At 42.1% G+C, this 23,412-nt stretch overlaps 1 protein-coding gene across 3 annotated transcripts in view; it reads right to left on the minus strand.

Annotated features, from left to right (window-relative positions):
- The window catches only part of PLS1 (plastin 1), a 455,585-nt gene that overhangs the window by 119,584 nt on the left and 312,589 nt on the right, over positions 1 to 23,412 (minus strand). For all 3 annotated transcript variants that reach the window (XM_069213917.1, XM_069213919.1, XM_069213916.1), the window contains exon 4: positions 8,630 to 8,759. In XM_069213917.1, the coding sequence (XP_069070018.1) occupies positions 8,630 to 8,759 (130 nt within the window). The remainder of the gene's footprint in view (positions 1 to 8,629; positions 8,760 to 23,412) is intronic.

Consider the following 23,412-nt stretch of genomic DNA (forward strand, 5'->3'; position numbering starts at 1 on the left):
TTTAAATGTCTGAAGAAGTAATTTTTGTCAGGGTTTGAGACCTGCACTTCAAGACTGCAAAATGATTCATATTGGAGCAAATGCATCTGGGATCTCAACAGCATTTGTAAACAAGTTGTCTGTTTTTTAACGCATAGCCGCTGTCACAGAGTCTGAAAGGCTTGCAGTGTCCCAGCCTTTTCTCCATACTCATAGTATCTCTCTCTCTGTCAGCCAGACCACCACACGATATGCCTGGAAAATGTATAATTGAATAGAGGACAAATTTTTCTGCAACTAGTTTTTGCAGCAGTACAGACGACTGTTGTGCATTATATATGTCTGGTGAGGTCTCTGACCAAAATCATCAGTCATGTTTCACACTAGCGCGTTGTCTGGCCCCAGTGGAGTCACCCATCCTACCTCTCCTCCATGTCACCTTGCAAGTGTCCCATAGTACTTTTGCCAAAGACACTGAGGCCGCGTTTTTGCAACATGAATTAAAAAACATTTGATATGAAAAAAGCCCAATGAAATAATAAAATACCTATTTTACTTTAATGGACTACTGTACCCATGATACCAGTGTCCAGTGCTTAATTTGTGCTTATTGTTTCCGGTGCTGAGCACCGGCACTTATTTTTTAGGGCCGGGGCTTAGTCTTCTGCCCCAAGCATTTGCTGCGAGCAAAAGACCCACATGGGAAAGACGGAGGAAGAGAAAAACCAAAAAGCGTCACAATGGGAGAAAGCAGAACACTGCAAGGGTGAGCTGAAGCGCTGGGAGTGGCTTTAAATGGATTAAAGAGGCCCGAGATGGCTTCAGTATTACCCTGCCTCAGTATTCCGTGTTCACACATTTAACAGCAGCAGCCGCGTGTTTCAGAGGAGAGCTCTGAGCACCGCCACTTTTCTATTTACAAATTAAGCACTGCCAGTGTCTAAACATACAGCATATAGACAACCATTGAGAGGGATGTGACCATCAAGTGGCCAGTTAACAAATATGCCTCTCACCATGTAACACTTTAAGAGGGCTCCAATTTTGACCGAAACAGGAGAAGAACCATGCAGGTGATGGATAACATTAAACATACCTCCCCAACTGCACAGTGAGAATGTACATGAAGATCATTTTTAAATGCAATATTTGCACAAAATTGACCAAAAATATTGTATTCATTAAATAAAACCAGGGACTTTGACTACGGTCCCAAACTGGCTATTAATCAAAGAAGGGGTACCTTGGAAAGTTAAGTAGAAGTACTGATTGATCTTTGCTGTAATTGGAATTTTAAACTTACAAATGGTATGAAATAATACATTGTGTTTTTGACCTAGAAATCTATTTCCCTTGGCGAACAAATGTTGCTAATGTTTGTACTATTTCATTGTTTCTATAATTGGCTTGAGCATATATAAAAGGTTATAAAAAACAAACTGATGGTCGGAATGCTTAATTTAATCTTAGCTATTGACAATCACTCGTGGCTGCATCCCAATTCATCATTTATCACCCACAATACCACCTCAGACTGGACCCAGCCTTACACAAATCAGCCTTGACAGTGGGAACAGTCCAGCCCAAAATGCCAGGCCTTGTCCTCCTTGAACCAGAAAACAAACAATCCAGGACCATTTTCACTATTATTATGGGATCATCAGCCAAGTATAGCTTGATTTCAGTGGTGCAGTGACCATGGGACCCAGGTCACGTCTGAACATATTCATCACACTTATGGCATCCAAAAGCCAAGTGATGGATGAATGTTTGAATCAATCTCAGCCACTGGACATCTCTCAGAACTGAGCCAATCCATCATTTTTCACACACCATGCCATCTCAGGTTAGACAAAGCCATAAGGAAATCCGCCTTTGTCCCTATCCAGTGGGAACAATCCAGCCTGAACTAGGACCGGTTTCTCTTAACCGGAAAACAAGCAATCCAGGATCAGTTTTGCCCTTATTATGGGCTTATCAGCTGGTCCTGGATTGATTGTTTTCTGGTTCAGGAAGGACTGATTTGCAGATAGCTGTATGTAAACAGAGGTGGCATGGTGTGCAAAATAACAATGGTTTGGGATGTGGCCTGAGTAATTTTCAGTAGCTGAGATTAATTCAAGCATTCTATTAGACAATTTTGGTATACCTTTATATATAAAAGGGTGACAATAATATTCCTTGCCCTGATGGAGTGACAAATTTAATAGATGCTTTCACAAAACATGCTGTCATAGAGGCAGTTTAAAATCAGAACACTATAAATGTTTATGATGATACATTGTTAATACTTAAGGACAGATATTAAAGAAGAACCTAAAACTAAAATGGATATGTTCTTATCATGTATTAAGCTGGGTTTGTGATGGGTGTGAGCAGCAGAAGAGGGAAGCACAGTAGAACAGGTAGTGGGGCTTGGAAATTCGAAGGGCAATCCATACCAACATGTGGGGATCATCTCCTACTGTGCCCTGTGAGTTGTTGCAAATTCTTTGGTCTGGGCAGGTCCAGGCCTTAAAGAACAGTTCAAGAAGGGGTGCCAGGAGACGCTTTCACAGCTACCCTATCCCGCAGTGCCCAATTAGGTTGGTGTGGAGAGGCCCAGGTGGCAGAGAAGTGTAAGCACAGATATTTTGCAAAAGCCAGTGGGCGTGCAATGCTATAGTGTCCAATTGCAAGCATGGGTAATTTAGAGGAAGGGACTGAGATGGGAAGAAGCCCGATGCCCATCACTGCCAAACATGTTCCAGAGCCTGGCATGCATGTAGTATGATGAAAATTTCAATGTATAATGATCTATAAACAGAAAACATGCCAACTCAGTAAAATAAATTAAGTTTAGCACAATCAACATAAATCTACATAGGCTGAGCATCTACAGTGTGCAGAGCATTACTAATATACATAGAGCCACATTCAAGTTCCGGGTCCTCTCAAAGTTCATTCTGTTTGTGTAATATTGAGGCTGTTCCCAAAGGGGTGGTTCAGCAGTTTGCCATGGTTCATCACTAAGATATGCACCATTACCCGTCTTTGGCTATGGGTTCAAACTGCAACAGTCTTCAGAGATGACCGGGGCTTGTCTAAGTCTTGTGTTGGTGTGTCTACAATCTTGTGTAAGCTCTTTCTGCCAGATGGAAGACAAGTCTGTTTAGATAAGGCGCATTCCAGTTCCGGTGGTGGTGATGGTCATCCTGACCCTTGGGGTTGTGCATTTGCCACACATCTGTAATGGACAAGATAAAGCAGGTAGAGTGTCAAAGTCATCAGGAAACTCTCATGGTCCTCTGGGTTCAATATTCACTGGTTCAGCCATCAATTGTAATAGTCATGGTTGCAGGATTAAGTAGGCTGTATTTGATGTCCCTGAATTTTAAATGTTGGTGTAACATCAAGAAGCATTTTCTCCTTACATTAGTGTAAACTGAGTAGTCTACCAAGACATGGATCAAGAAGGCATTAAAGCAGAAAGGGCTGTTTTTAGTATTGTCCTCGCATTGTGATGCAGAAAACAAATCAAACAGTTACCAGTTGGAATACATTGCCCAGTTTTGGTTCATGATTCTGATACGATGGGCACTCTGGATCTCCAAGGGTATTTGAAAAGTGATGTTCAGAAGCCAGGTGAGTCTAGAGGGCTGGAAATGGTGAGATCATAGATGCTGAGGTGTAGATACCAAAGCATGGCTCCGTCCTGGATCTACAGATAAGGACAAAAGGCACCTTGATGTGCAATTGGTTGGCATAGCCTGTGTGAGAGGACCCAATCACTGGTCATCTGCATGAAAAAATAAATGTGGGGTAGGGTTTGCACAGTGTAGGAGGATTTGATCACCTGATACACCAGTAGAACATGAGAGAGGTAGGTGTCAGTAATCTCTCCCAGGTTCCTTACTTATGCAAAAGGGATGGCTGTCTTTCCAAATGCCTGTGGATGAAGGATGGTAGAACAATACTTGGTATGAGGATCTTGAATTCTGAAGGGAAAGCTTGAGGGGGTTGCAATTTTTAGTGATCCACTGGTTGAAAGGATTAAGGCAAAGAAGCCCAGTCTTCCAGCTCAGGTTGATTAGAATAGCACTGATGTGGTCGTAGCAGGTGAAGCTGATGGATGTCATGATGTCCAGCAGAGAACTGAGGTATGCGCTGTAGAGGACACATATAACGGTGGAACGCTGTGGGGTGCCAGGGAGGATGGGTTAGGTGGAAGTGTGATTATTTTAGATTTTTCAGTGAGGTAGGATGAGAGCCAATACAGGCAATACACAAAATTTCAAGATCACTCAGTCACTGTAGTAAAGTGAGGAAGCATGTGGTGTCAAAGCCAGAGGAGTGGTCCAGTAGAAGAAGGATGGTGACTCTGTTAATTTCAACTGTGGTTTTAACATCACCTCCAGTTGTGATCAAGGGAGACTTTTCTCTGGTTCACTATTCTCAGGATTCAAAATGCACATTCCCTCTCAAAATAACACTCAAATCTGATACTGGTAGCCAGAGACCACATCTATTTATTGACATTTCTTAGGTGCTACAGTCAGACTGTTTCAGAAGGTCAGAATTGTTTCTGCTTAGGACACCAATTGAATATATAGGGTAAAGTAACCCATGTTGTTAATTATAAGTATTTCCTGACCATTTAGAGGAACAAGGCTGAAGGCTGGGTTGATTTATAGCTTTTTAACTACAGCACATTACATTTTGTTTCCTATAACACATGGCCACAACATCACCCTTCTCAGAAATTGCTTAAAATCTTGCTCCTTCATATGAAAAGATCTAGTGAGGTTGCAGACACAAAGACTAAAAATCCAATCTGCAGTGTTAAATTAAAAAAGCCATACCTATTAGTAAATGTTTGCAAAAAAGATAATAAAATCAATTTAGTATAAGCCAGATTAAATCATGTTTTAGCTCAGAATGTGCAGAAAAACAAATATAAATTATACCTTACTTCTAAAGACCTATAGGGTGCAAAAAAAGATAAGTTGCCATAAATAACTCTTTTCAGTTGATCACTGTTGATTTCAGAAAAACAGATCGATCAAAAGAATGGAAAACCAGTTCTAGTTTTCTTTGTTTCAACTGCACCTTGACGGCTGGCTTTGGCAGCAGGTACAGGTAATGTCACAACTCCACTTTAGTAAGTGATTACAGTTCTGTTGCTGAACTATTTTCTTATTAGATGCGACAAGAAACATTACAACTCAAAGTTTTTTTCATACAAGAATTGCAGAATTCCGTTATTGCACATACTGTAAGCAAGAACATATCCTTTAGCTTTGCCTTCATGGTATTTGGTGATTGCTTTTTATATGAAGTAGCATCTCAACCCACTCCAAAGACAACTTTGGCCCTACAAGTTAAATTTAAAAGTGTGGTTTAAGGGTGGCTTTAACCGTATGTGCGTGTGTCAACTGCAGGCAGTTGGTGCCCTGTGCATCTCCCCCTCGTAGCATCAGCCACTCTCTCAACTCCATCCACTATGAGCATGACTTACAAGTCCTTACTTAACCTTGCTATGCCCAACTTTCTATTATAAGGAACATTTTACAGGCAGATGCTTTGCTATGTGGAAAATATATGTCTTGAGTAGCCATGCTGTAACACGCAAACTCTGTAAAACATTATTTCTGTTCCTTTGCAGAATTGGTGTCTTACATAAAACCAGATCATTTATATCAGACCTCATCTGGGGAGGGAAATGGGCAGACAGGGGCTACTGGGCCCCCAACCATGGTAGTTAAGGTTGTTTGCCACTTGTACCCTGGTTTTCATTCTACTATCGCCCTGTAAACTGAGCCAAGTACAACCTTCTGCAGTTTCAGGGTTCCGAGGACGAGCAGTCACAGGCTTCTCAGGGACACATTGTGTTGGGCAGAACATCAAAATTCAACAATTAACCAAAAGAAATAATAATTTGATGTCCCAAGCACTGCTTGTCTTTTAGAAAAAGGCACTTTTAATCACATTGCAAGACTAAATACTACACAGTTTAATTGTAAATATAGGGTGGTACCCTCTACCACAATTCCCTGTGGGCACTACACCCTCCTTCTCTCCTTTCCATGATTTCTTCCACATAGGCAACCTTGTTTAGGTTAGTCCTCCAGCAAGATTTGTTTGAAGCATGAATTAGGCTCCAGCTCAGATTACACTTCCTCATAAATTTAAATGTATGATCTGTTCATTTTCTCATTGACATGTTGGGCCAAAAGCAATCTTAAGCCCTTGTGCTTACTCTAGCATGTTGCAGGCAACTTGACCTGACTGCAGGTGAGGATTCACAGTACTTGCATGCAGCCCTGAGCAGCGTCTGCAGGGGAGGTTTGGCCCTGCTCGCTTCTTCAGCTTGACTCAGACATCTTGATCAAGAAGATGCTGCTCAGCAAGCCCTGGGTGCAGGCATCCATAGCAATTGCAGCCCAATTCTGAGCAGATACAAAAAGACAGAAAGACAGCTGCAACCCAACCAGGCCAAAAATCACAGCAAGGCAGTTGCAGCCCAACCTGACGTAATGCACATGGCCAGGCAGCTGCAGCCCACCTCATATCTATGTACAGCTGTCCATATTCTTGTGCAGATCTTCCATGGAACTGCATTGAGAATTTTGGAGAACCCCTGCATCATGGGTCACTCGGGTTTACTCTCTCAGCAGCCCGCTTTCTATGGGTGTTCTTCAGGCAGGAACAAGCTGGGATTCTCCTCCTAAACAGTATCCCTACTGCAGGGCCATGCAGATTCCTTTCCTCTCTCAACAGGCAGGTAGAGTGGTTCCCAGACCATCAAGCAGACCCTCAGCTCTTCCAGCAGAAAGTGAGGACTTCAGGTGATGTCCTCTCACCTTTGTCAGCCTGGCTGTGAAGCAGATACAAATCCTGATTAGACAGCAGTTCTTCAAGTACTCTGGGGAGCATTCCCTTCCTTGGTCACGAAGGAGGAGGAAGTGGAACCAAGCTGTGTTGTGTAGCTTTCACTTTTATACACATTTCCCAGAAAGGGGATGTTGAACCACTGTCTCAAACTTCAGAACTAGCTTTTGGTGATTTGCTTTCAAACATCCTTCTCAGGCTGCTCTCCAGACACAAAATGTGATGCTTCTCACAACAAGTAGCACAGGGCTGTCTTCAAGCTGGAGCACCCACAGTATGGGCACAATGGAGTACGAGGTTTCTGCACCTGGTTGTCATCAGCCTCTCTGAAGTAGTAATGAAGGATAGATAGACAAAATGTCAGAAATGAACTAGAAACATACTTGCTTTGAACAACAGAAACTGCAGTCCCTTTTCTCACCCTTACTAAAATACAGTGCTTAGGAAGTTTTAATCAGCAACCCTTGCTAAAAAGGTATTCATTGCCTGGATGTCGACCCTCCAGTTACAGGAACTTTTGCTGTCTTAGGTAACTCTCCTCACACTCTATTTTGTGTCAGGCTAAACCGGGGGAATCCAAATGAATCCCTCTGGCTTCAATACTCAGACTCATACACATGTAAAGTTCTAATACCACATGTACTACATCCATACTATACACCCACGCGCACACTGCATACATGCAGGATATCAGTGCAAGGCTCTGGGTGGCACAGAACACCACAACTTTACACAAGAGGGGTCAAAGGTCACACTCCCATTTTATAGATAAAAAGATCTAGTCAGCTCGGTATGGAAACCACTTAGGACAGGGACACTAGTTCTCTGTTGACTATGGGGGCTCGCTTGATGCACTCACCTGGTGGACAAGCCTTGGCAGCTACACTCACGCTTAAATTAGTCTGTCCCAAGTGTCAAAATAAAAGTAAGGATACCAGCTACATATGAGGTCAAGCAGATGGGGTGCACATCTGTATTCCATGCAGGAAGCATTCTCATAACAACAATCTCCCTTTGCCAAGCCGACCTCCGGTCTAGTATTCCGTGTTAGTTCAAGAATAGTGTTAACGAGGAAAATCTCGCCTCACACATGGTCATTAAAACTGCAATGGGGAAGAGACAGGCACCAAGATAACTTATGCTTTTAAAATAGTGAAACGTGTAAGGATAATATTTGTATTGCCAAAAGGCATTTGAAACATGCAGAATTCCATCTGTGATTTGAAATATAAAAATTAATTTTAAGTGGTTTGAAACAGACAAACTACTGTTTTTGTGATTCGAAACATTCGAACCATTCGAGTTATGATTCAACTATTCAAATCATTTCATGTATTTGAAAACGGAAACAACTGCACGCGTGCTTTGAAGCATACACGCCATTTCATACGTGATTGAAACATGCAAACAGTCCAGATTTTATTAGGTAACATGTTCTTTAGAAAGTCATGTTACTTAACGCACATCATATTTTTTGAAATGTAGAATACGTTTATTTGAAAACTGCCTTTGACAAAGAACAGTCATTGGCTTAAATCCACATGTACTAAAGTACGCAATTATTTATTACAAATTTTAAAAAAGGCCCATACAAGAAGAACACAGTGATGAAGCGCCATATGTAAAAACCCACACAGTACAATACTATTTCTGTCGATGTACAAAAAGTACTGTTGAAATTGTTCAAATGACAGCGGCAGATCAGCAAAAAGAAAATGCACAGCAGGGTACAATGAATGCAATATTGCTTGTTAAAAAACACTAATACTGGAGTATTTACCCGAGTATGAATGCTGCGTGCCTTCACTTGAAATTTGCGATGTTCCTCCAAGGGCGGTTATGCCTTCTTTCCTGTTGATGGATTTCCTGAACGACCTGCTGATGTCCCTGCTTTTCAGCTCCTGCATCACCTAGTAACAGAACAAAGACATTCCTAATCTTCAATATTTGATATTCATGATAAATATTTAAATACCATGGGTCGAGACAGATGCAAGAAAGGACGCTTGTACTGACTAGAAGCATCATGCACAGTACTCGGGGCAGTGCGACACAACTGACCTGGATCTGCCCATTTCTTTAAACCTGGTTTATTTGCCTCACATGTACGATAGCATCCTGGCTTGTTTTTGAAGGGATTAATAGGTTCTCTGAGCCACCGAGAGCCAAAATACGTCACAGCAAAGCAGGAAAAAAGTGCTTTGTAGTAAACTTCCACTGTCGAATGACTTTAGAACCTGGGAAACGGTATTCACCAGACGTGAGCCTGTGAGAGTTCAAACAGTTAGAATTCATTAAGGAGTGTTAGATAGCTCTTTGATTGTGTAATTCACCCTGATCTGTTGCCAAGTATCAAATGACTGCTTGCTATGCAGTGAACCAATAGCAGCCTATTGCACTGTACTGTTTATAGCAGTATTTTTGTCTTGCTCTAATTTGTATTTTCTATTAAATTCAAAACGTTTTTTGAGTTATATTTATTTGTGTATATCTACTGGATAATTGATAAGCCATTTTCTTTAGTGTAGATTTTGATAGGGCCAGTTGATTATTTTGTTATCTTTCAATTTTGTTTAGTGAGCTTACTGGCTGTACATATCTGTATTTTAATCTAATTATATAGCATCACTCTTGATGGTTGATGCCATCCCACGGGAACCACAGTTATATGATCAAGATTATTACCCTGGTTCTTAGGGTTACTGGGTCAACCTAAACGTGCTTGGCAAAATAATGAGCAGCATTAGCAAGACCCGCAGATCATCTGTCTTGCACCGTCAAGATCACTACAGTTACCCAGGAAGAGCTGCCTTCAGGGGAGGGGGTTGGGAGGGGGCAGCTAGGGGTGCTCTGAACATCTGAGGCCAGGACTGCAGACGGTGTTCTGCTGCTGACAGGTGTGCACTGGCTGTGTGTGTAGTATAGCACTGCCTGGCGGATCACCAAAGCCACTGTGAAATCAATGAAACAGTGGAAACGTCCACCAAATGTCGGACCCAGTATTGATCACGTGAGCTACAGCTGTCAAGGCCAGGTGCAAAAAAAGGCCAGTCAGGGTTTTGAAAGCATGAACATATGCTATTGAACAACACTACTGGTTGGTTTTTATTTGCCTTTGTACTCGTGACACTAAATGCTACATTGTTGCAACGCAGAATTCTTCATATATGATATTTACATTTTTAAAGAGGTCGGTCATTTCACTATTTTCAGCCATAACTAGACTGGATTCTGCTCAATGGCTGCACTGCCAGCAGCTGCCTGAGAAAGCAGTGAATTATAAACCTCTTGACGTATCTTGTCTACACATCTCTGTTATTTCAACACAATATTCAGCTACACGTTTTCATCTTCATTGGTCGAGGAATCCTCAGCAGTCACAGAAACAAGATGGAGAATATGTACCTCGTGGGAGATTGTGCAGAGGGACTGTATCCCATTTGGGAGGCTGCTCGGTGCCATGGACAGTGATCGGCACGTGCGCATAGAAAGAGGCCACGTCTGCTTTTCATCTAAGTCACATAGAAGGGAATAGGGTCAGACCGGCCTTTACTTTTAAGCAAGAAACATCTACCTGCTCAGCTGGCGCCGTGTGTTGTGGGATATTGCTCAGCATCTCCTTTGGTTCTGTTCCTGTGACTGGTGAAGTTTCAATTTACTACCAATATTCGGAGATGTATTATTTAGGATCAGCTCAAGGACTTAACTGGCTAGCGGACGCTGATCAACCACATCCAGTTCCACTGCGTGTTAGACTGAAAACAGCAACCTCAAACGTTCATGTTTTATCATTTGGGTTTTTGCATGTGATTTGAGTCACTTGGATGGTCCTGTGGTACAAGGCAGTAGGTTGCTTGCTCTATTGCAGGAAGCAGCTCTTGAAGAGCATCAGTACCTTCACAACCCCAAGAAAACATTGAGGGGGTCATTCTGACCCCGGCGGGTGGCGGTTGTCGCCCGTCTGGCGGGAACCGCCATTTGGCGGCTCCGCAGTCAAAAGACCACTGGCGGCATTCCGACCTTCCCGCTGGGCCAGCGGGCACTAACAATGTTAGCGCCCGCCGGCCCAGTGGGAAGGGGGCCTGCAACACTGAAGCCGGCTCCGAATGGAGCCGGCGGTGTTGCAGGTGTGCGACGGGTGCAGTTGCACCCGGCGCGCTTTTCACTGTCTGCTAGGCAGACAGTGAAAAGCAGGCTGGGGCCCTGTTAGGGGGCCCCAGGACACCCGTTCCCGCCAGCCTCTTCCTGGCGGTGAAAACCGCCAGAAACAGGCTGGCGGGAAGGGGGTCAGAATCCCCTGGGCAGCGCTGCTTGCAGCGCTGCCCTGGCGGATTCACCCAGCCGGGGGAAATCCGGCGGGAAACCGACGGACCCGGTTTTCTGACCGCAGCTTTACCGCCGCGGTCAGAATGGGCAAGGAAGCACCGCCAGCCTGTTGGCGGTGCTTCCGTCATTCGCGGCCCTGGCGGTCTTTGACCGCCAGGGTCGGAATGACCCCCTGAGGGTCATTAACAGTAACTGGTGGAAAAGACTCCTAAGCTTGACAGACCTCTTAGCTTCATTTCCTATATATCTTGGTGTGTTACAAGATACAAGGTGCCCCATGTTTTTTTTAAAAAAAGGCAAAATGTAGTATTCATAGAAATTTAAATAATAATTATTTAAGTTTCCTCCCCCTTGGATTAATTTCTTGGGTCACTGTTTGTTCGGAACATTCCCACCTTCACGTCCTGCTTGACAGATAGGGAGAGGTGTTTGGGTGCCTTGGTAGCTGACTACCTATCTCCTCTCATCAAATGTCTTCGGCTGGATGTTAGATTAATGTCCTTCTTAGTGTATTGTGTGTGTCATGGAGTAACAACAGCGAAGAGGGGTTCAGTGGACAAGAATCAGATAGAGACTGCCTAGTTGGAATACGAGCTTCATTCCAGCTCCTCCTGATGTGGTGGTACTTATGTACTTTCACGTGACATGTTCAGCTTTGTTTATATGGAAGACCAATTTAGTGGCAACTGGAGTTCTATTTACCAGAGTAACCTCAGCCAAGCATGGCTCATTTGGATTAATAGTGGACTGTGTTCTGCTGGTGAGGCAAACAAAGTATTTCAGTGGATTTATAGATCATCTGGCTTGTGGTTGTAGCACATTGGCTTCATTCCTGACTACGTTTCCAGCCTGTGGTCATTAACACTTGGACCACTGCTTTGTATGCTACTCTGTCCGCCATGTGCTACCTCAACTGTGCACCAAGGAGGAAGCCCCAGCATGGTGCACACTGCTGTGTCATTCAAGCCTTGCTTCCTTTCCAAGGCAACCAAAGGATTCAGTTTTTTTTCCAATGGCAAGTGGATGAACAAGCTCAATATAATGTACGCTTGGCCTGTGTTCACTGTGGCCACTGTGTAAATGACTCAGTTGCCAGCACAAGGCATTTGAGAGAGCGTAATCTAAATATTACATATGTTAAACATGAAATGCTTACATAAATACCTAACAATGCTGCATATAAAAAACTACAATAAATAGTAGTTGCTTAATGTGTATTTGAATTATGATTATAAAACGTGAAGTTACTATTGTGCACATAAACTAATGTCGATTATAAGAAATAATTGCGTGCACCATGATTAATTGAATATATTAACGCTTACGAATATTGCATTTGTATTAAAACCCATAGGCCTTAAGTTAGCGTGAGTTGAGGATTTTAGCCTTGTAACTTTCATATTAAAGCATATTTTCTGTTTTTCAGTGTGCTGACTCGTAAAGGTCCATGACCCTGCATTTGTTCATTTCCTTCGTCTCATGTAGCAAAATTCAGCCTGTTCTCATCTGCATGCTAGTTGCCTTAGTATAAGTTTTATACAGATTTTGAAACAAAAGTATACAAAGGAATGTACTAGGACATTTAACCAAGGACAAAAAAGCTCATGACCCGAGAAATGTGCCAAGATGATGATGAAACCCCCCGGATGTGCCACCTACGAAGACGTCAATTATGAAGACCAATCAAAGTGTTATAAATTATCGTGGGGTGACAATTTGGATTACCTAATGTATAATTTGATAGGTTAAAGATAGTGGGGTATAGCGATTATCCAATAGAATGTTGGGGGAAGGTATTGCGAAAAAAGGCTAAAAACCCATGTCACAGGAGGGTCCAGGGAATGAGGTAGGGAATGCTATCGATTTTATCAAGAAACTCTGTCACTCTGTTTGGTGATTTGAGACTTAATAAACTGTCATCACCCGTAGACTGCCTTTATGCTTCCCCTCCATATGAGGGAAGTATCCCCTCTCCACTAGACTAAGTTAGACTGATGGCCATGCGACTGATGTCCTGAAGACGAAGACTGACCCTGTGTGCTGACTCAATCCTTGGAGGGTAATTATGACAATGCTACTATAATTTGTCTATTTGCTTTTCCTTTCTAGGTACCAACTGCTGTATTTTTTAATAGAGACCATAGTTTAGATGTTTTCTAAATTGGTGTTCTAAATTATTTTGCATGAAGGCCAACATACTGATGCTAATTAGTGGATAGGCTAGGTGATCACCCTGACTGACACAAATAGACGAGACTGACATTGTCATATGTTGAACTGAGACTTACATGATGTTCTATGTATTCTGATCCATGTTTACTCCATGTTATGCCCTTATGTTTGTGATCTTTGCATTAATGACATCTTATCACAGTTGGCATATTGTGACTATGCTCTTATGCTTCTTGGTTTTGAGATTGACACTTCTGCTAGTAGATTGTAATTAATAGGGAATAAAATTCATAAAATTCTATCAGAAGGTGCGGTTATTCATGGCTGAAAGGTCATGGTTGCGTCGACAATTTGATTAATGTCTTTATCCAAAGTAAAGTGTATTGTGGTGATAAATATTGATGACCTTATTGATATATTGCTTTACATATTGATCAGTTATCTCGTCCTACGGTGTCTCACCACTGGGTCAAAAGATTCATTGGCCTAAAACGAGTCCTAATGTGTATAAAATTGACATAAAGGGACGCGCTATCACATTCAATAGCATTTTGGGGCGTTTCGCGGTTTTCAACCTCACACTGATAACAAGCATTTCTTGTATTTTAATATAATTTCTATTACTTTTGTTTCTCTGATTTTGGAGAGAAAACAAATTAGGTTTGGAATAGCAACTGTCTTGCAAGGGATCAAACGTGGTGTGACACATTAGATTTCTCTAGTCCTTTTATGGGTAACAGTGGTCATTGTGTCTTTGAACCTCAGATACTAAGGTTAGGACCTTAGCAATGCCCTGTGTTATGGATCCTGTGTGAAGGCAAACAGTGTGGTTTGTAAACAGCTGGTGACTCTTGTTCGTAGTGTGCTTTCTGCAAATTTGACGGGTCGTTATGTAGAACAAAACAGTTCCTTAGTAGTTCTTGTATGACCATGTGCAACCAATACTTAAATAGGATTACGAAAGACAGAATTTGTAAACTATACAGTGAACACCAACATGCACAGAAATTTTGGGTGCTAAACTGAGTCTCGAGTCTCAAAAGCCTGGTAGACGAACAAGACTTGGATTGCAGATAGCCAAATACCCCCACATAATTGTGAAACACAACTATATTGAGCACTGTGCCAGCAGCAACAAAAGAGATTGGCACAGTAAAAGCCTGCAGCCAAACAGAAAGTTATCACCAAAGAAACAGTAGCTAATCTCTACTTCTCAGTGGTTGCTATCACTTCCTGCCAATATTCATACATAACCCACACATTCCTGACAGTGGAATCCAAATGGAACCTTTAAGCATGGACCGACCTCCCACTTCACATCAGAGTCCCCTCCTCTCTTTTTGCATTCTGACTAATCAAATAACCACCTTATCTTAGGCAAGGATAGGTACACACACTTACTCACCACCAGGATACCCTTGTGGGAGACAATGAACTATACAAATACATACAACATATCGGATAACAATGATCAAAGACATCTAATGATACAAACAATGTGCTGGCAGTGCTGAACTGGGGCAACCTGATAGTTCCAGAAGAGCTAGACTGAGCAGTCAGTGTATGGGCTGGGTTTTAGCTGTTTGTGGGCTGTGTTTTTGGCTGTTTCTAGGCCGGTATTTATTGTTTATTTACCTGATACCACACACATTGCCTGAAGCAAGCACAAATGCATGCAGCTCCCCCATACCTTGCAAAGCACCTTTAAGGGTTGTCTTTACAAGTTGAAAACTGCCCCGATTTGGAATTGTAGGCCACTTGATAGCTACCTGTTTCGCTAATGGGGGACACTTTTGTTTTTGTGCCTAGGCTTTTTTTCTGCCCCAAACCGATCTTGTACTGGAGTCAATATCAGGTTTGGTCTTAGAGACAACATTTGGGGCAGAGCAGAAGCTTCTATCCAACATCTACTACACTTGTTCTGAAATAAAATTTAAATGAGATTCTTAAATAGAACAATCTCAGCTGATAGTTCGACTTTGTAGGAATTGAAGATTGAAGAAATCAATGCTAAACTGTATAGCTGTTTCTCTACTCGTTTCAATAAGATTTAGCAGCGAGTAACATGTAGAAGATTTGCATCGAGTCCAACACTGATCATTGTCAGCTTTCAAATTCTTACCCAAGTACCGATCATGCCTTGAAGAGATTTTGAGGTCAAAGCAGTAAGAGGCAATATTTAAAAGTCCGTCCATCAGGCATGAGACACTGGGTGAAGATTGATTGTAGATTGCTGAATTGATTATAGCTTATCGATTTGGGATGTAGCCAGTATGTCGAGGTCACCAATACTGACATACAAAAATATTGCAGCCACAATTTGGCATACAATTATCTATCAATATAGTGATAAATGATATTGAGATGCAATATATTTGTCACGTGGTGTATATCTATCTATCTCAATATCGAGATATATATATATATATATATACATATATATATATATATATGTTGCATGTTATATAGTATCCCACAAACATCCAAAAAAAGGGCCTATGCATTGACCAGTCAGTCGATCCCTTTTGGTACTGTCAGATTGCCTTACAGGGCAGACTGGCCCTGCTCCAGGGCTGCCTCTGCAGCAAACATTCATGCCACAACTTCTGTCTCCCGAGCAGTAGCAATCACTACCGTTTCTAAGGTCTTTCCGCTAGCTGCATTGATCATTACTTACAGTTATGAATGCCTTTTTGTTGGAAGGCTACCATCTTAAATTATGAAAAGCGTTTTTGATAGTTAATGGTTCAGCCTTTGATGGTTAAGTGTGTTTCTGACAACTGAAGGTTGAGCCTTTACCTATTTTATGAGCTCCACCATCAAATGTTTCTCAAGGGTGGACTGTTTCCTTTAGTGTTATCTTGCTTTTTGCATGCAGTGCCTTATTACTTAATTCCTTCTATGACATCGAGGGAGGTTTACATTTTTTAGGGTGAGTACAAACCAGATGACTATGCTAAAAAGCGGCAAACATTGGAAACTCATAAAAGAGCTCAGTTTTTAGATTTTGATTTTGGCAGCACAGTTGTCAAAGGGGCATACTGCTACTTATATATCCATGGAGTAGGTATTGGGTCAGCCCCTTCTGCACATTTTCTTCCTTCAACCAGCTCCTTTCATCCACTGGATTGAGCATTAATCATTCACATCTTGCCTCAGCCCAGCAAAGTATTCATCTCTCAACTAATGCTACTGGCTGTTCGGGTGTATGTTGCTGTGTCTACTCGACTGCTTGCATTGCACAACATGCTGGACTCATTTACAACTATACTTCTCCCTGTTCACTCCTCCTAGTTCCATTCCATGTACCTCACTATGTTTCTCTTCTGTTTCTCCCATCCATCCCCTTCCATCCCTACCTCTTTACCCTGTGTGCTCCTTGATTTCCTGGCCCAACACGATCCCTTATCTCCCTCCTCTCCGCGATCTTCTCCCGCTGACTCTCACCATCCAATATCACTGCCCTGCCTCAATCGTCAACTCTTCATTTCTCCCACCCGTGTGCTACTTGTTCTCTCCCCCACGACCCTTACCTCTCAGCGACCTGTCATGAGGGCTGCAAGGACCACTGGTTTTTGTTACAGAAAATTGAACAGCAGGCTTTAATGAAGACTCCGTGCCCTCAAAACTTTTTTTCGTCCCAGGTCAAAAGAAGATTGGATGGCCTGTGAACCTTCATTTAGTGCTCCCACTCTTTCGAGGTCAGGCATAAAAGAACTATAATGAAGGCACCCTGGCCATTTGACCTTTATCAGAAATAGAAACAAAAACAGGACTGCTGCGAAAGCAAGGGCACCTTCAATACAGTCTGCCTTTTGTTTCTTGTATGGCTGGAATCTGCATACAATGCATGTATTAACACTTTAAATTGTGACCTATTGGCTTTGCCAGGGTTTGTATACGAGTAGTCGATAGTTTTCTCTTTTTTATTTCACACTCAAGTTCTTCTCTTCCTAGTTCCTTGCTGTGCAGATCAAGCTTACAGAAACAAACGGTACTGCTGCGGACTGAGACTGTGATAAAAGAGCTATTCTTAAAGGCACCAGGAGTTTAGTAAGTCAGTCGCGTAGCGTGGGTTGTCAGCACCCGGGGAAAGGCAAGTAATTTGCGCCCCCTAACCCGTGGGCACCCGGGGCAAGGCAAGTAATTTGCGCCCCCTAACCCGTGGATTTTAGCACTCGAGTCTCTTCCAAGATGTTGCGCCCGGTGCGGCCGGCCCCCCCTGCACCCCCACGCTACGCCACTGTAGTAAGTACAGACGTATCAGTTTCATTGGTAGGAAGCAGTATTGTAACTAACACATTTCATGGTACTATATTAGGCACATTACCTCTACATAAATATTATTCGTGGAAATACTGAAGCAATTAGTTTCCGTTTTACAAAATATCAAAGCACTCGTATCGACTTATGCAATTAAGGACATTTAAGGGGCATGTCAACAGTGGAGATAGATAGATACCCAATTGCCACCTTTATGCTTATACATCTTAAATTGTCTGTTTTGCCTGCCTGACTTCCATGGTGGGCATAATTTTACCCTTCTCCTGCTGGAAGGTGTGTCAAAATTAAATCAAAGGAACGAAGTTTCTGTTATGTTTTTTAAATGTTTTCCACTTAAAAAAATTACGATGCTATTTTATAAGAAAATTGAAAGTTGAAACGTTGTCCTGTGTGAAATATAAATCAAATAAGTCATCGTACTGATTAGTGGTCTGACAATCACAATGAGATGTGGGGATACCGAACTGTACAGTTCTGTAAGTTTACAACATTAGCGTCGCTTAGCAGTGCAGCTTATGAGTACATACATGTGAAAATGAAGTAGTTTTGGTCCGAACCAAGAATGAAATATAGTTGAAAGAGTAGATCACAGGTGAAGAGAAGAATACCATGTCACGGATTACAGCACACTGTGCTGGGGTACATGGTGTGAGGCAACTACAAGTAAGATAAGTTCCTCGTGAAAACCTGGCTGCGAATAAACAACAATGCGCTATAGAAAGGAGTGGGGCGGGGAGCGTCAGAGAGGGTCTCTTCGTGTACAAGGCGTGCGGCAAGGGGAGCCAGGAAGATCCTTACTGCCCTAGCCACTTCTTCCGAGAATTCCGTTTTATTCTTTGTCTGGGAAGAATTATTTTTTACATTGACAAATACAGTTTTAGTAATAGCCTAAGGGGTTTAGGAATGGCTGAGAACAGAAATGTCGACCAACAGAAAAGCAAAAGCTTGATCTTAACTTTAACTACATTTAAGATTTGTTTTTAGAAAATAAAATGCTCGTGTAGAAGGCAGTTCTTTTGTTCAGCTTTAGCCCAAGTAGCATATGTTTCTAGCCTACTACTCTGCTTCAAATTCTCTGAAGACCAGATACGCGAAGAATAACATAGCAGGGAGAGTCCAGATTGTCATTCTGCCAAGAGACTAGAGTTTTCTAATCTTCCTAAACTCACATTATTCAACTGAGCAGTACTCTAAACACGACTTTGTGTATCTTGGGACCAGATCCCTGACCTTAACAGAAGAGTAAATATTTTACAAGTAGGCGCGATTTATTTAGTCTTCAACTAAGTGGGTGTGGATACAATGAACTGCAATACCCAGGGTGCCTTGCACAACAACCGATTTCATAACCAGGAAATGAGCAAAACAAAACCTCAGATTTGTGAGATGAACTTTTCAATTAATACGTTTATCCTACTCTTTCCTAGAATTGGGTATATCCATGTTAGGGAGATTTTAGCTAGGGCCTCTGGTGCAGCACACACATTAGGTTATCCTAGGGCAACTTTACCCCCAAGAAACAAGAGTTTTCAAAGGCCTTTTTCGGAATAAGTTAGATCTGGCCCAACTAGTCCTACATAGATATGAACATCTTCTTGCAGGCTCTCTGGGTATTGGTTATGACATAGGACAGATTATACTAAGAACCATCACTTATCTGTGTTTGCATCCACTATCTCAAGTCATGAGAGAGGGGTAATTTCAGCAGCAAAACCTGTGGTCTTCCCCAAGGAAATCCTTTCTGCGTGTTCCATGAAGCCTCAGATACCACCTTCATGTGCTGAACTGGAAATGGAGGCACAGGCCAGGTCGGCACCATTCATCCGTGGTTGTAGACAACTTATTCATTTCAATTTTTTACTCTGGCACCGCAGTCAACAACAACATTGAGGATCAGCATCATTGATATGTAACGCAAAAAAAGCTATTGGTGAGCCAAAGAAAAAGAAGCGCTGGTGAAAATCAGGTAGACCATTTGAAGAAAAATGTTTTTTTAAAACTCTTCTGCACAGCGTTGCCACATAAAAGCATCAATGAGGCATTTTTTTCCACCACATTCTGAGTGTAAAACTCATCTTCACAGAATGCTGAGCCCGTCCTGGAGGCCTTCGTGAAGGCCGTTTTGAGATTTTTAGCCTTTGCTAAACATGCACTAACAAGCGGTGCAGAAACTTTCAGCATCCAATTATAACCTGTATGAGAGCAATGACACAGTCTTTGCCAACCCAGGATGTGTTTTTTTAACTTCAAATGTTTCCACCATATTGGGCTGGTTAAGGGATTCAACAATGTCATTGAATACTGTCTGCAACCAGGTCTTTTTAATGAAAAAAGTAGAACATGAATATAGTTGTAATTAGACACATTATCAAATATGCATGAGCAAATTATTTAATTAATATACTTACTGTTGAACTTAACCTTCCCCCACCCAAACATTTTGCCTTCATCCCTCCTGTTTTCTTTATTAGTATTTAATGGCATTAGGACTCTGTGAACTTTACAACTGCTAAAAGGTGCTAAAGTGCTCATGCTCTCTCCTTAAAACACAGTAAAATAGGCTTACACACAACTGTTTCATTTAATTTACGTGTAAGTCCCTAGTAAAGTGGAACTACATATACACAGAGCCTATACATTAAATTCTACTAGTGGGCATGCAGCACTCAGTGTGCCACCATTCAATGAGCCTTCTGGGACATGTTTCAGGCCTGCCACAGCAGCTTGTAGTGCAGGTGTAAAATGTCAGATCACCCTGGCAAAATAAACCTTCTTCCAGGCCTAAACCTTCCTTTTTAATACATATGTCAACCCTATGGTAAGCCTAATTGCAGAAATAAGGCCCCAGCTTGAAAGAAATACTCCCAGAAGCAATGCCACGCCGAATTCATGTGCAGGTAATATGCCCACTCCATCTTTTAGCTTCTGGGAGTTACCAAGGTGTCATTGCTGCTGCGCGGGGTATCACAGAGTTCTCTTTCTAGGTTTTTGAAGGCTTTCCTGGATGTGATGGTACAGAGAATACTTCCTCATATAACTTTCCCAAGCACAGGAGTTGCCAGTTACCAAACTGAAGTTTTACCGCATTGCCCAATTTCTGTGTGTACCTGGATGCATTGATGGCACTCTTTTCCCCATATGTCCTTCGTCTTACAATGAGTACATATTTAGAATCAGAAAAAACACAGCCATTCACTTAATGTACAAGTGGTGTTTGATGCAAAATATATCAACAGATCTCATGGCTAAGCTCCCCAGCAGTACACAACACTTATGTTCAGGCATAGCGGCATTTACTCACGTCTTTTCAGAGAAGAGTTTGAAGATGGCTATCTACTTGGTAAATATGGCCTATGTATATGGCATGAATGTCCTAAATGTATAAATTGCATATATGGTAACTGCATTTCCAAAAGGTTTTGTAGGTGACAGTATATAGGCCCTGAGATCATGGATATTGACCCCATATTTACATCCATCCAACCAAAGTGAGGTACGCCACTGGACAGCACACACACAGACTCAGAATGTCATTGAGAGGACATCTCGTCTACTGAAGAGTAGATTTCACTGGCTACATAAAAACAATTGAGGTGCCCTACAATATTCCAGAGAAACAAGTTGTAGCATAATCGCTACTTGAGCAATTCCACACAATTCCGAAATGTGGAAAGGATTGCCAGAAATCATATCAGAATCTGATGTTGATGAACTCCAAAACCCACAGCACAGGCAACACAGGCAGGTATATTGGCAGCAAAAGAAAGAGGCAGAAGTACCGCCATTGCAAACAATTACTTTTAAGGTATGTAAATGATGCAGTGTGTTACATTTTGAACAAAGCTCAACACACGAAGTGCAGTATTAAACGAATTAGCCTCTATTTTTCAGGTCGTACTGGGAGTTGTAAAATCATTTTCACTCCCCAGAATGTTCAAATGAAAGTAAAACATCAGTACACCTTACTGAAATAGCAAAAATCACAAAAGAATATGTGGAGCAAATATAAGACTTATTACTGTTTGTGTCAACTACGAACTGAACTTTGTTGCACAGGCGTAGTGGAGCCTTCAGTAGCAACACCATATTGTGATCTACTGCAGCACACTTTCATTGCCTCATTCACAGAAACACTGCTAATACTGGTAGGTCCTCACTTTTGGCAAGCCCAGCTGCTCCACTTTGTGCTATTTGAGTGGTTTGTAAGCTCTCTACTGCAGTGGCTACTTGCACAAGGACCCCTGTGACATTGCCACTATAGTGACCAATTTCAACCTGCAGCCCTACAGAACAGTGCAAGAGTGTCCCTGTAGCCTGAGTAAGGTGATTTGTGGAACGACGGAACATATCGATAAAGGGGAATACATTATGTTAAGTACGTCTGTGGGTTAAATTGCCCTGTTGCATTTGGCCACAGAGATTGTTCACAGCCTGTCATAAAGTCCACTTTTGCCTCAAGAGACTTGTGAGACTCTTCAATGGTGGTTGCAACATGTTAGAAGCCTGTTGTGATGTTTCTTTCTATTCCAGATACTTTTTTGGTTACAATATGCATTTGCTTGTGTGGTAGGTGCTGTATCTTCAACATAGAGGCTTCAAGACACCTGTGTGGTGTTGCCCATATTTTGTGTGGACCCTAATCTTAGATTAGGCTGCCTGACAACACTGTGATTTTGGACACAAGTACCCCTGTGCAATTGTTTGCGCCTCACTGCAGCTTCCTTCGTGACATTTGGACTCCTTGCATCATCCACTTCATCAATGGGCAGTGTGTGGCTGCCATGTTCAGGACTGCTCTACTTCACCTCTGGGGTGATGGATGAGGAATAATGGGCCTTTTTTGCACATCCGTGTAACTCCTTGAACCTCTCCAGACTCATGCTCTGTTTGTGCTGGAAAATCCGTATAGAGATGAAAGTGTAAATACTTGTAAGTAAATGTTGTTATGTACACTTTTGTTTGTATAATTTACAGTATGATAGATTTGGTTTGTGCTGTAGGTGTTCGTAATGGAGTACTAGACATCCCAAAATGCACTTCTAGGGTAGGCCTAACACTTGTAATGGTGTTTTGCTTGCAATCTATAGTAGCTGAACATTTCCCAGCCTAACGTGGTTTGGCTCACTAATTGCTGCACACGTTATGGTGACACTGTAAGTGCATGTATCACTCTTACCTTTTGAAGTAACAGTAGCCCCTGAAGTGTCAATGTTGCGGAGTCCAGACACAGTTTCTGGCTTCAGGGTAGACCCAATCATTTCCTCAAGAGGGGTTGGTGGTGGCTGGCACAGAGAGGGATGTTTTCCCAAACAAAGAATCATGTTTTGCAACACACTCTTCTGTATTTCCAAACCTTTCTCAGAACATTTGAGCTTCCGCTTCTTCCCTATAAGGTTCTTCTCCTTCTCGGGCTGTTTTTGCTGTTGACCACAATTTGACTGGATCGGCTATCACCTGTCTCAAGGCTCTCCGGTGTTCTTATAGGCCTGCTGCTACTTTAATTCCTATTTGTGATGTCATCACTCACTGCCAGGTGAAAATGTGGTATTTGCAACTCGATTCGCTATTACTGAATCGCTAGTGAATGCAACTCGTACCCATTAGGTAATGGCTAGTCACTCACATTCGTACATACCAAATACCGATTCGTAAATTGCAAATTACGAATCTGTATTCATTTGCTTCATACATCTAGCCCTCTGTTTGGTTTAAGGTTCTTGGAGACAGGCTCGGTCTCCAGGAAACTCATGGTGGCATCACAGAGCTTGGTTTTAGGTTCTT

Source organism: Pleurodeles waltl, chromosome 11 (genome assembly GCF_031143425.1).
Source record: "Pleurodeles waltl isolate 20211129_DDA chromosome 11, aPleWal1.hap1.20221129, whole genome shotgun sequence".
NCBI lineage: Eukaryota > Metazoa > Chordata > Amphibia > Caudata > Salamandridae > Pleurodeles > Pleurodeles waltl.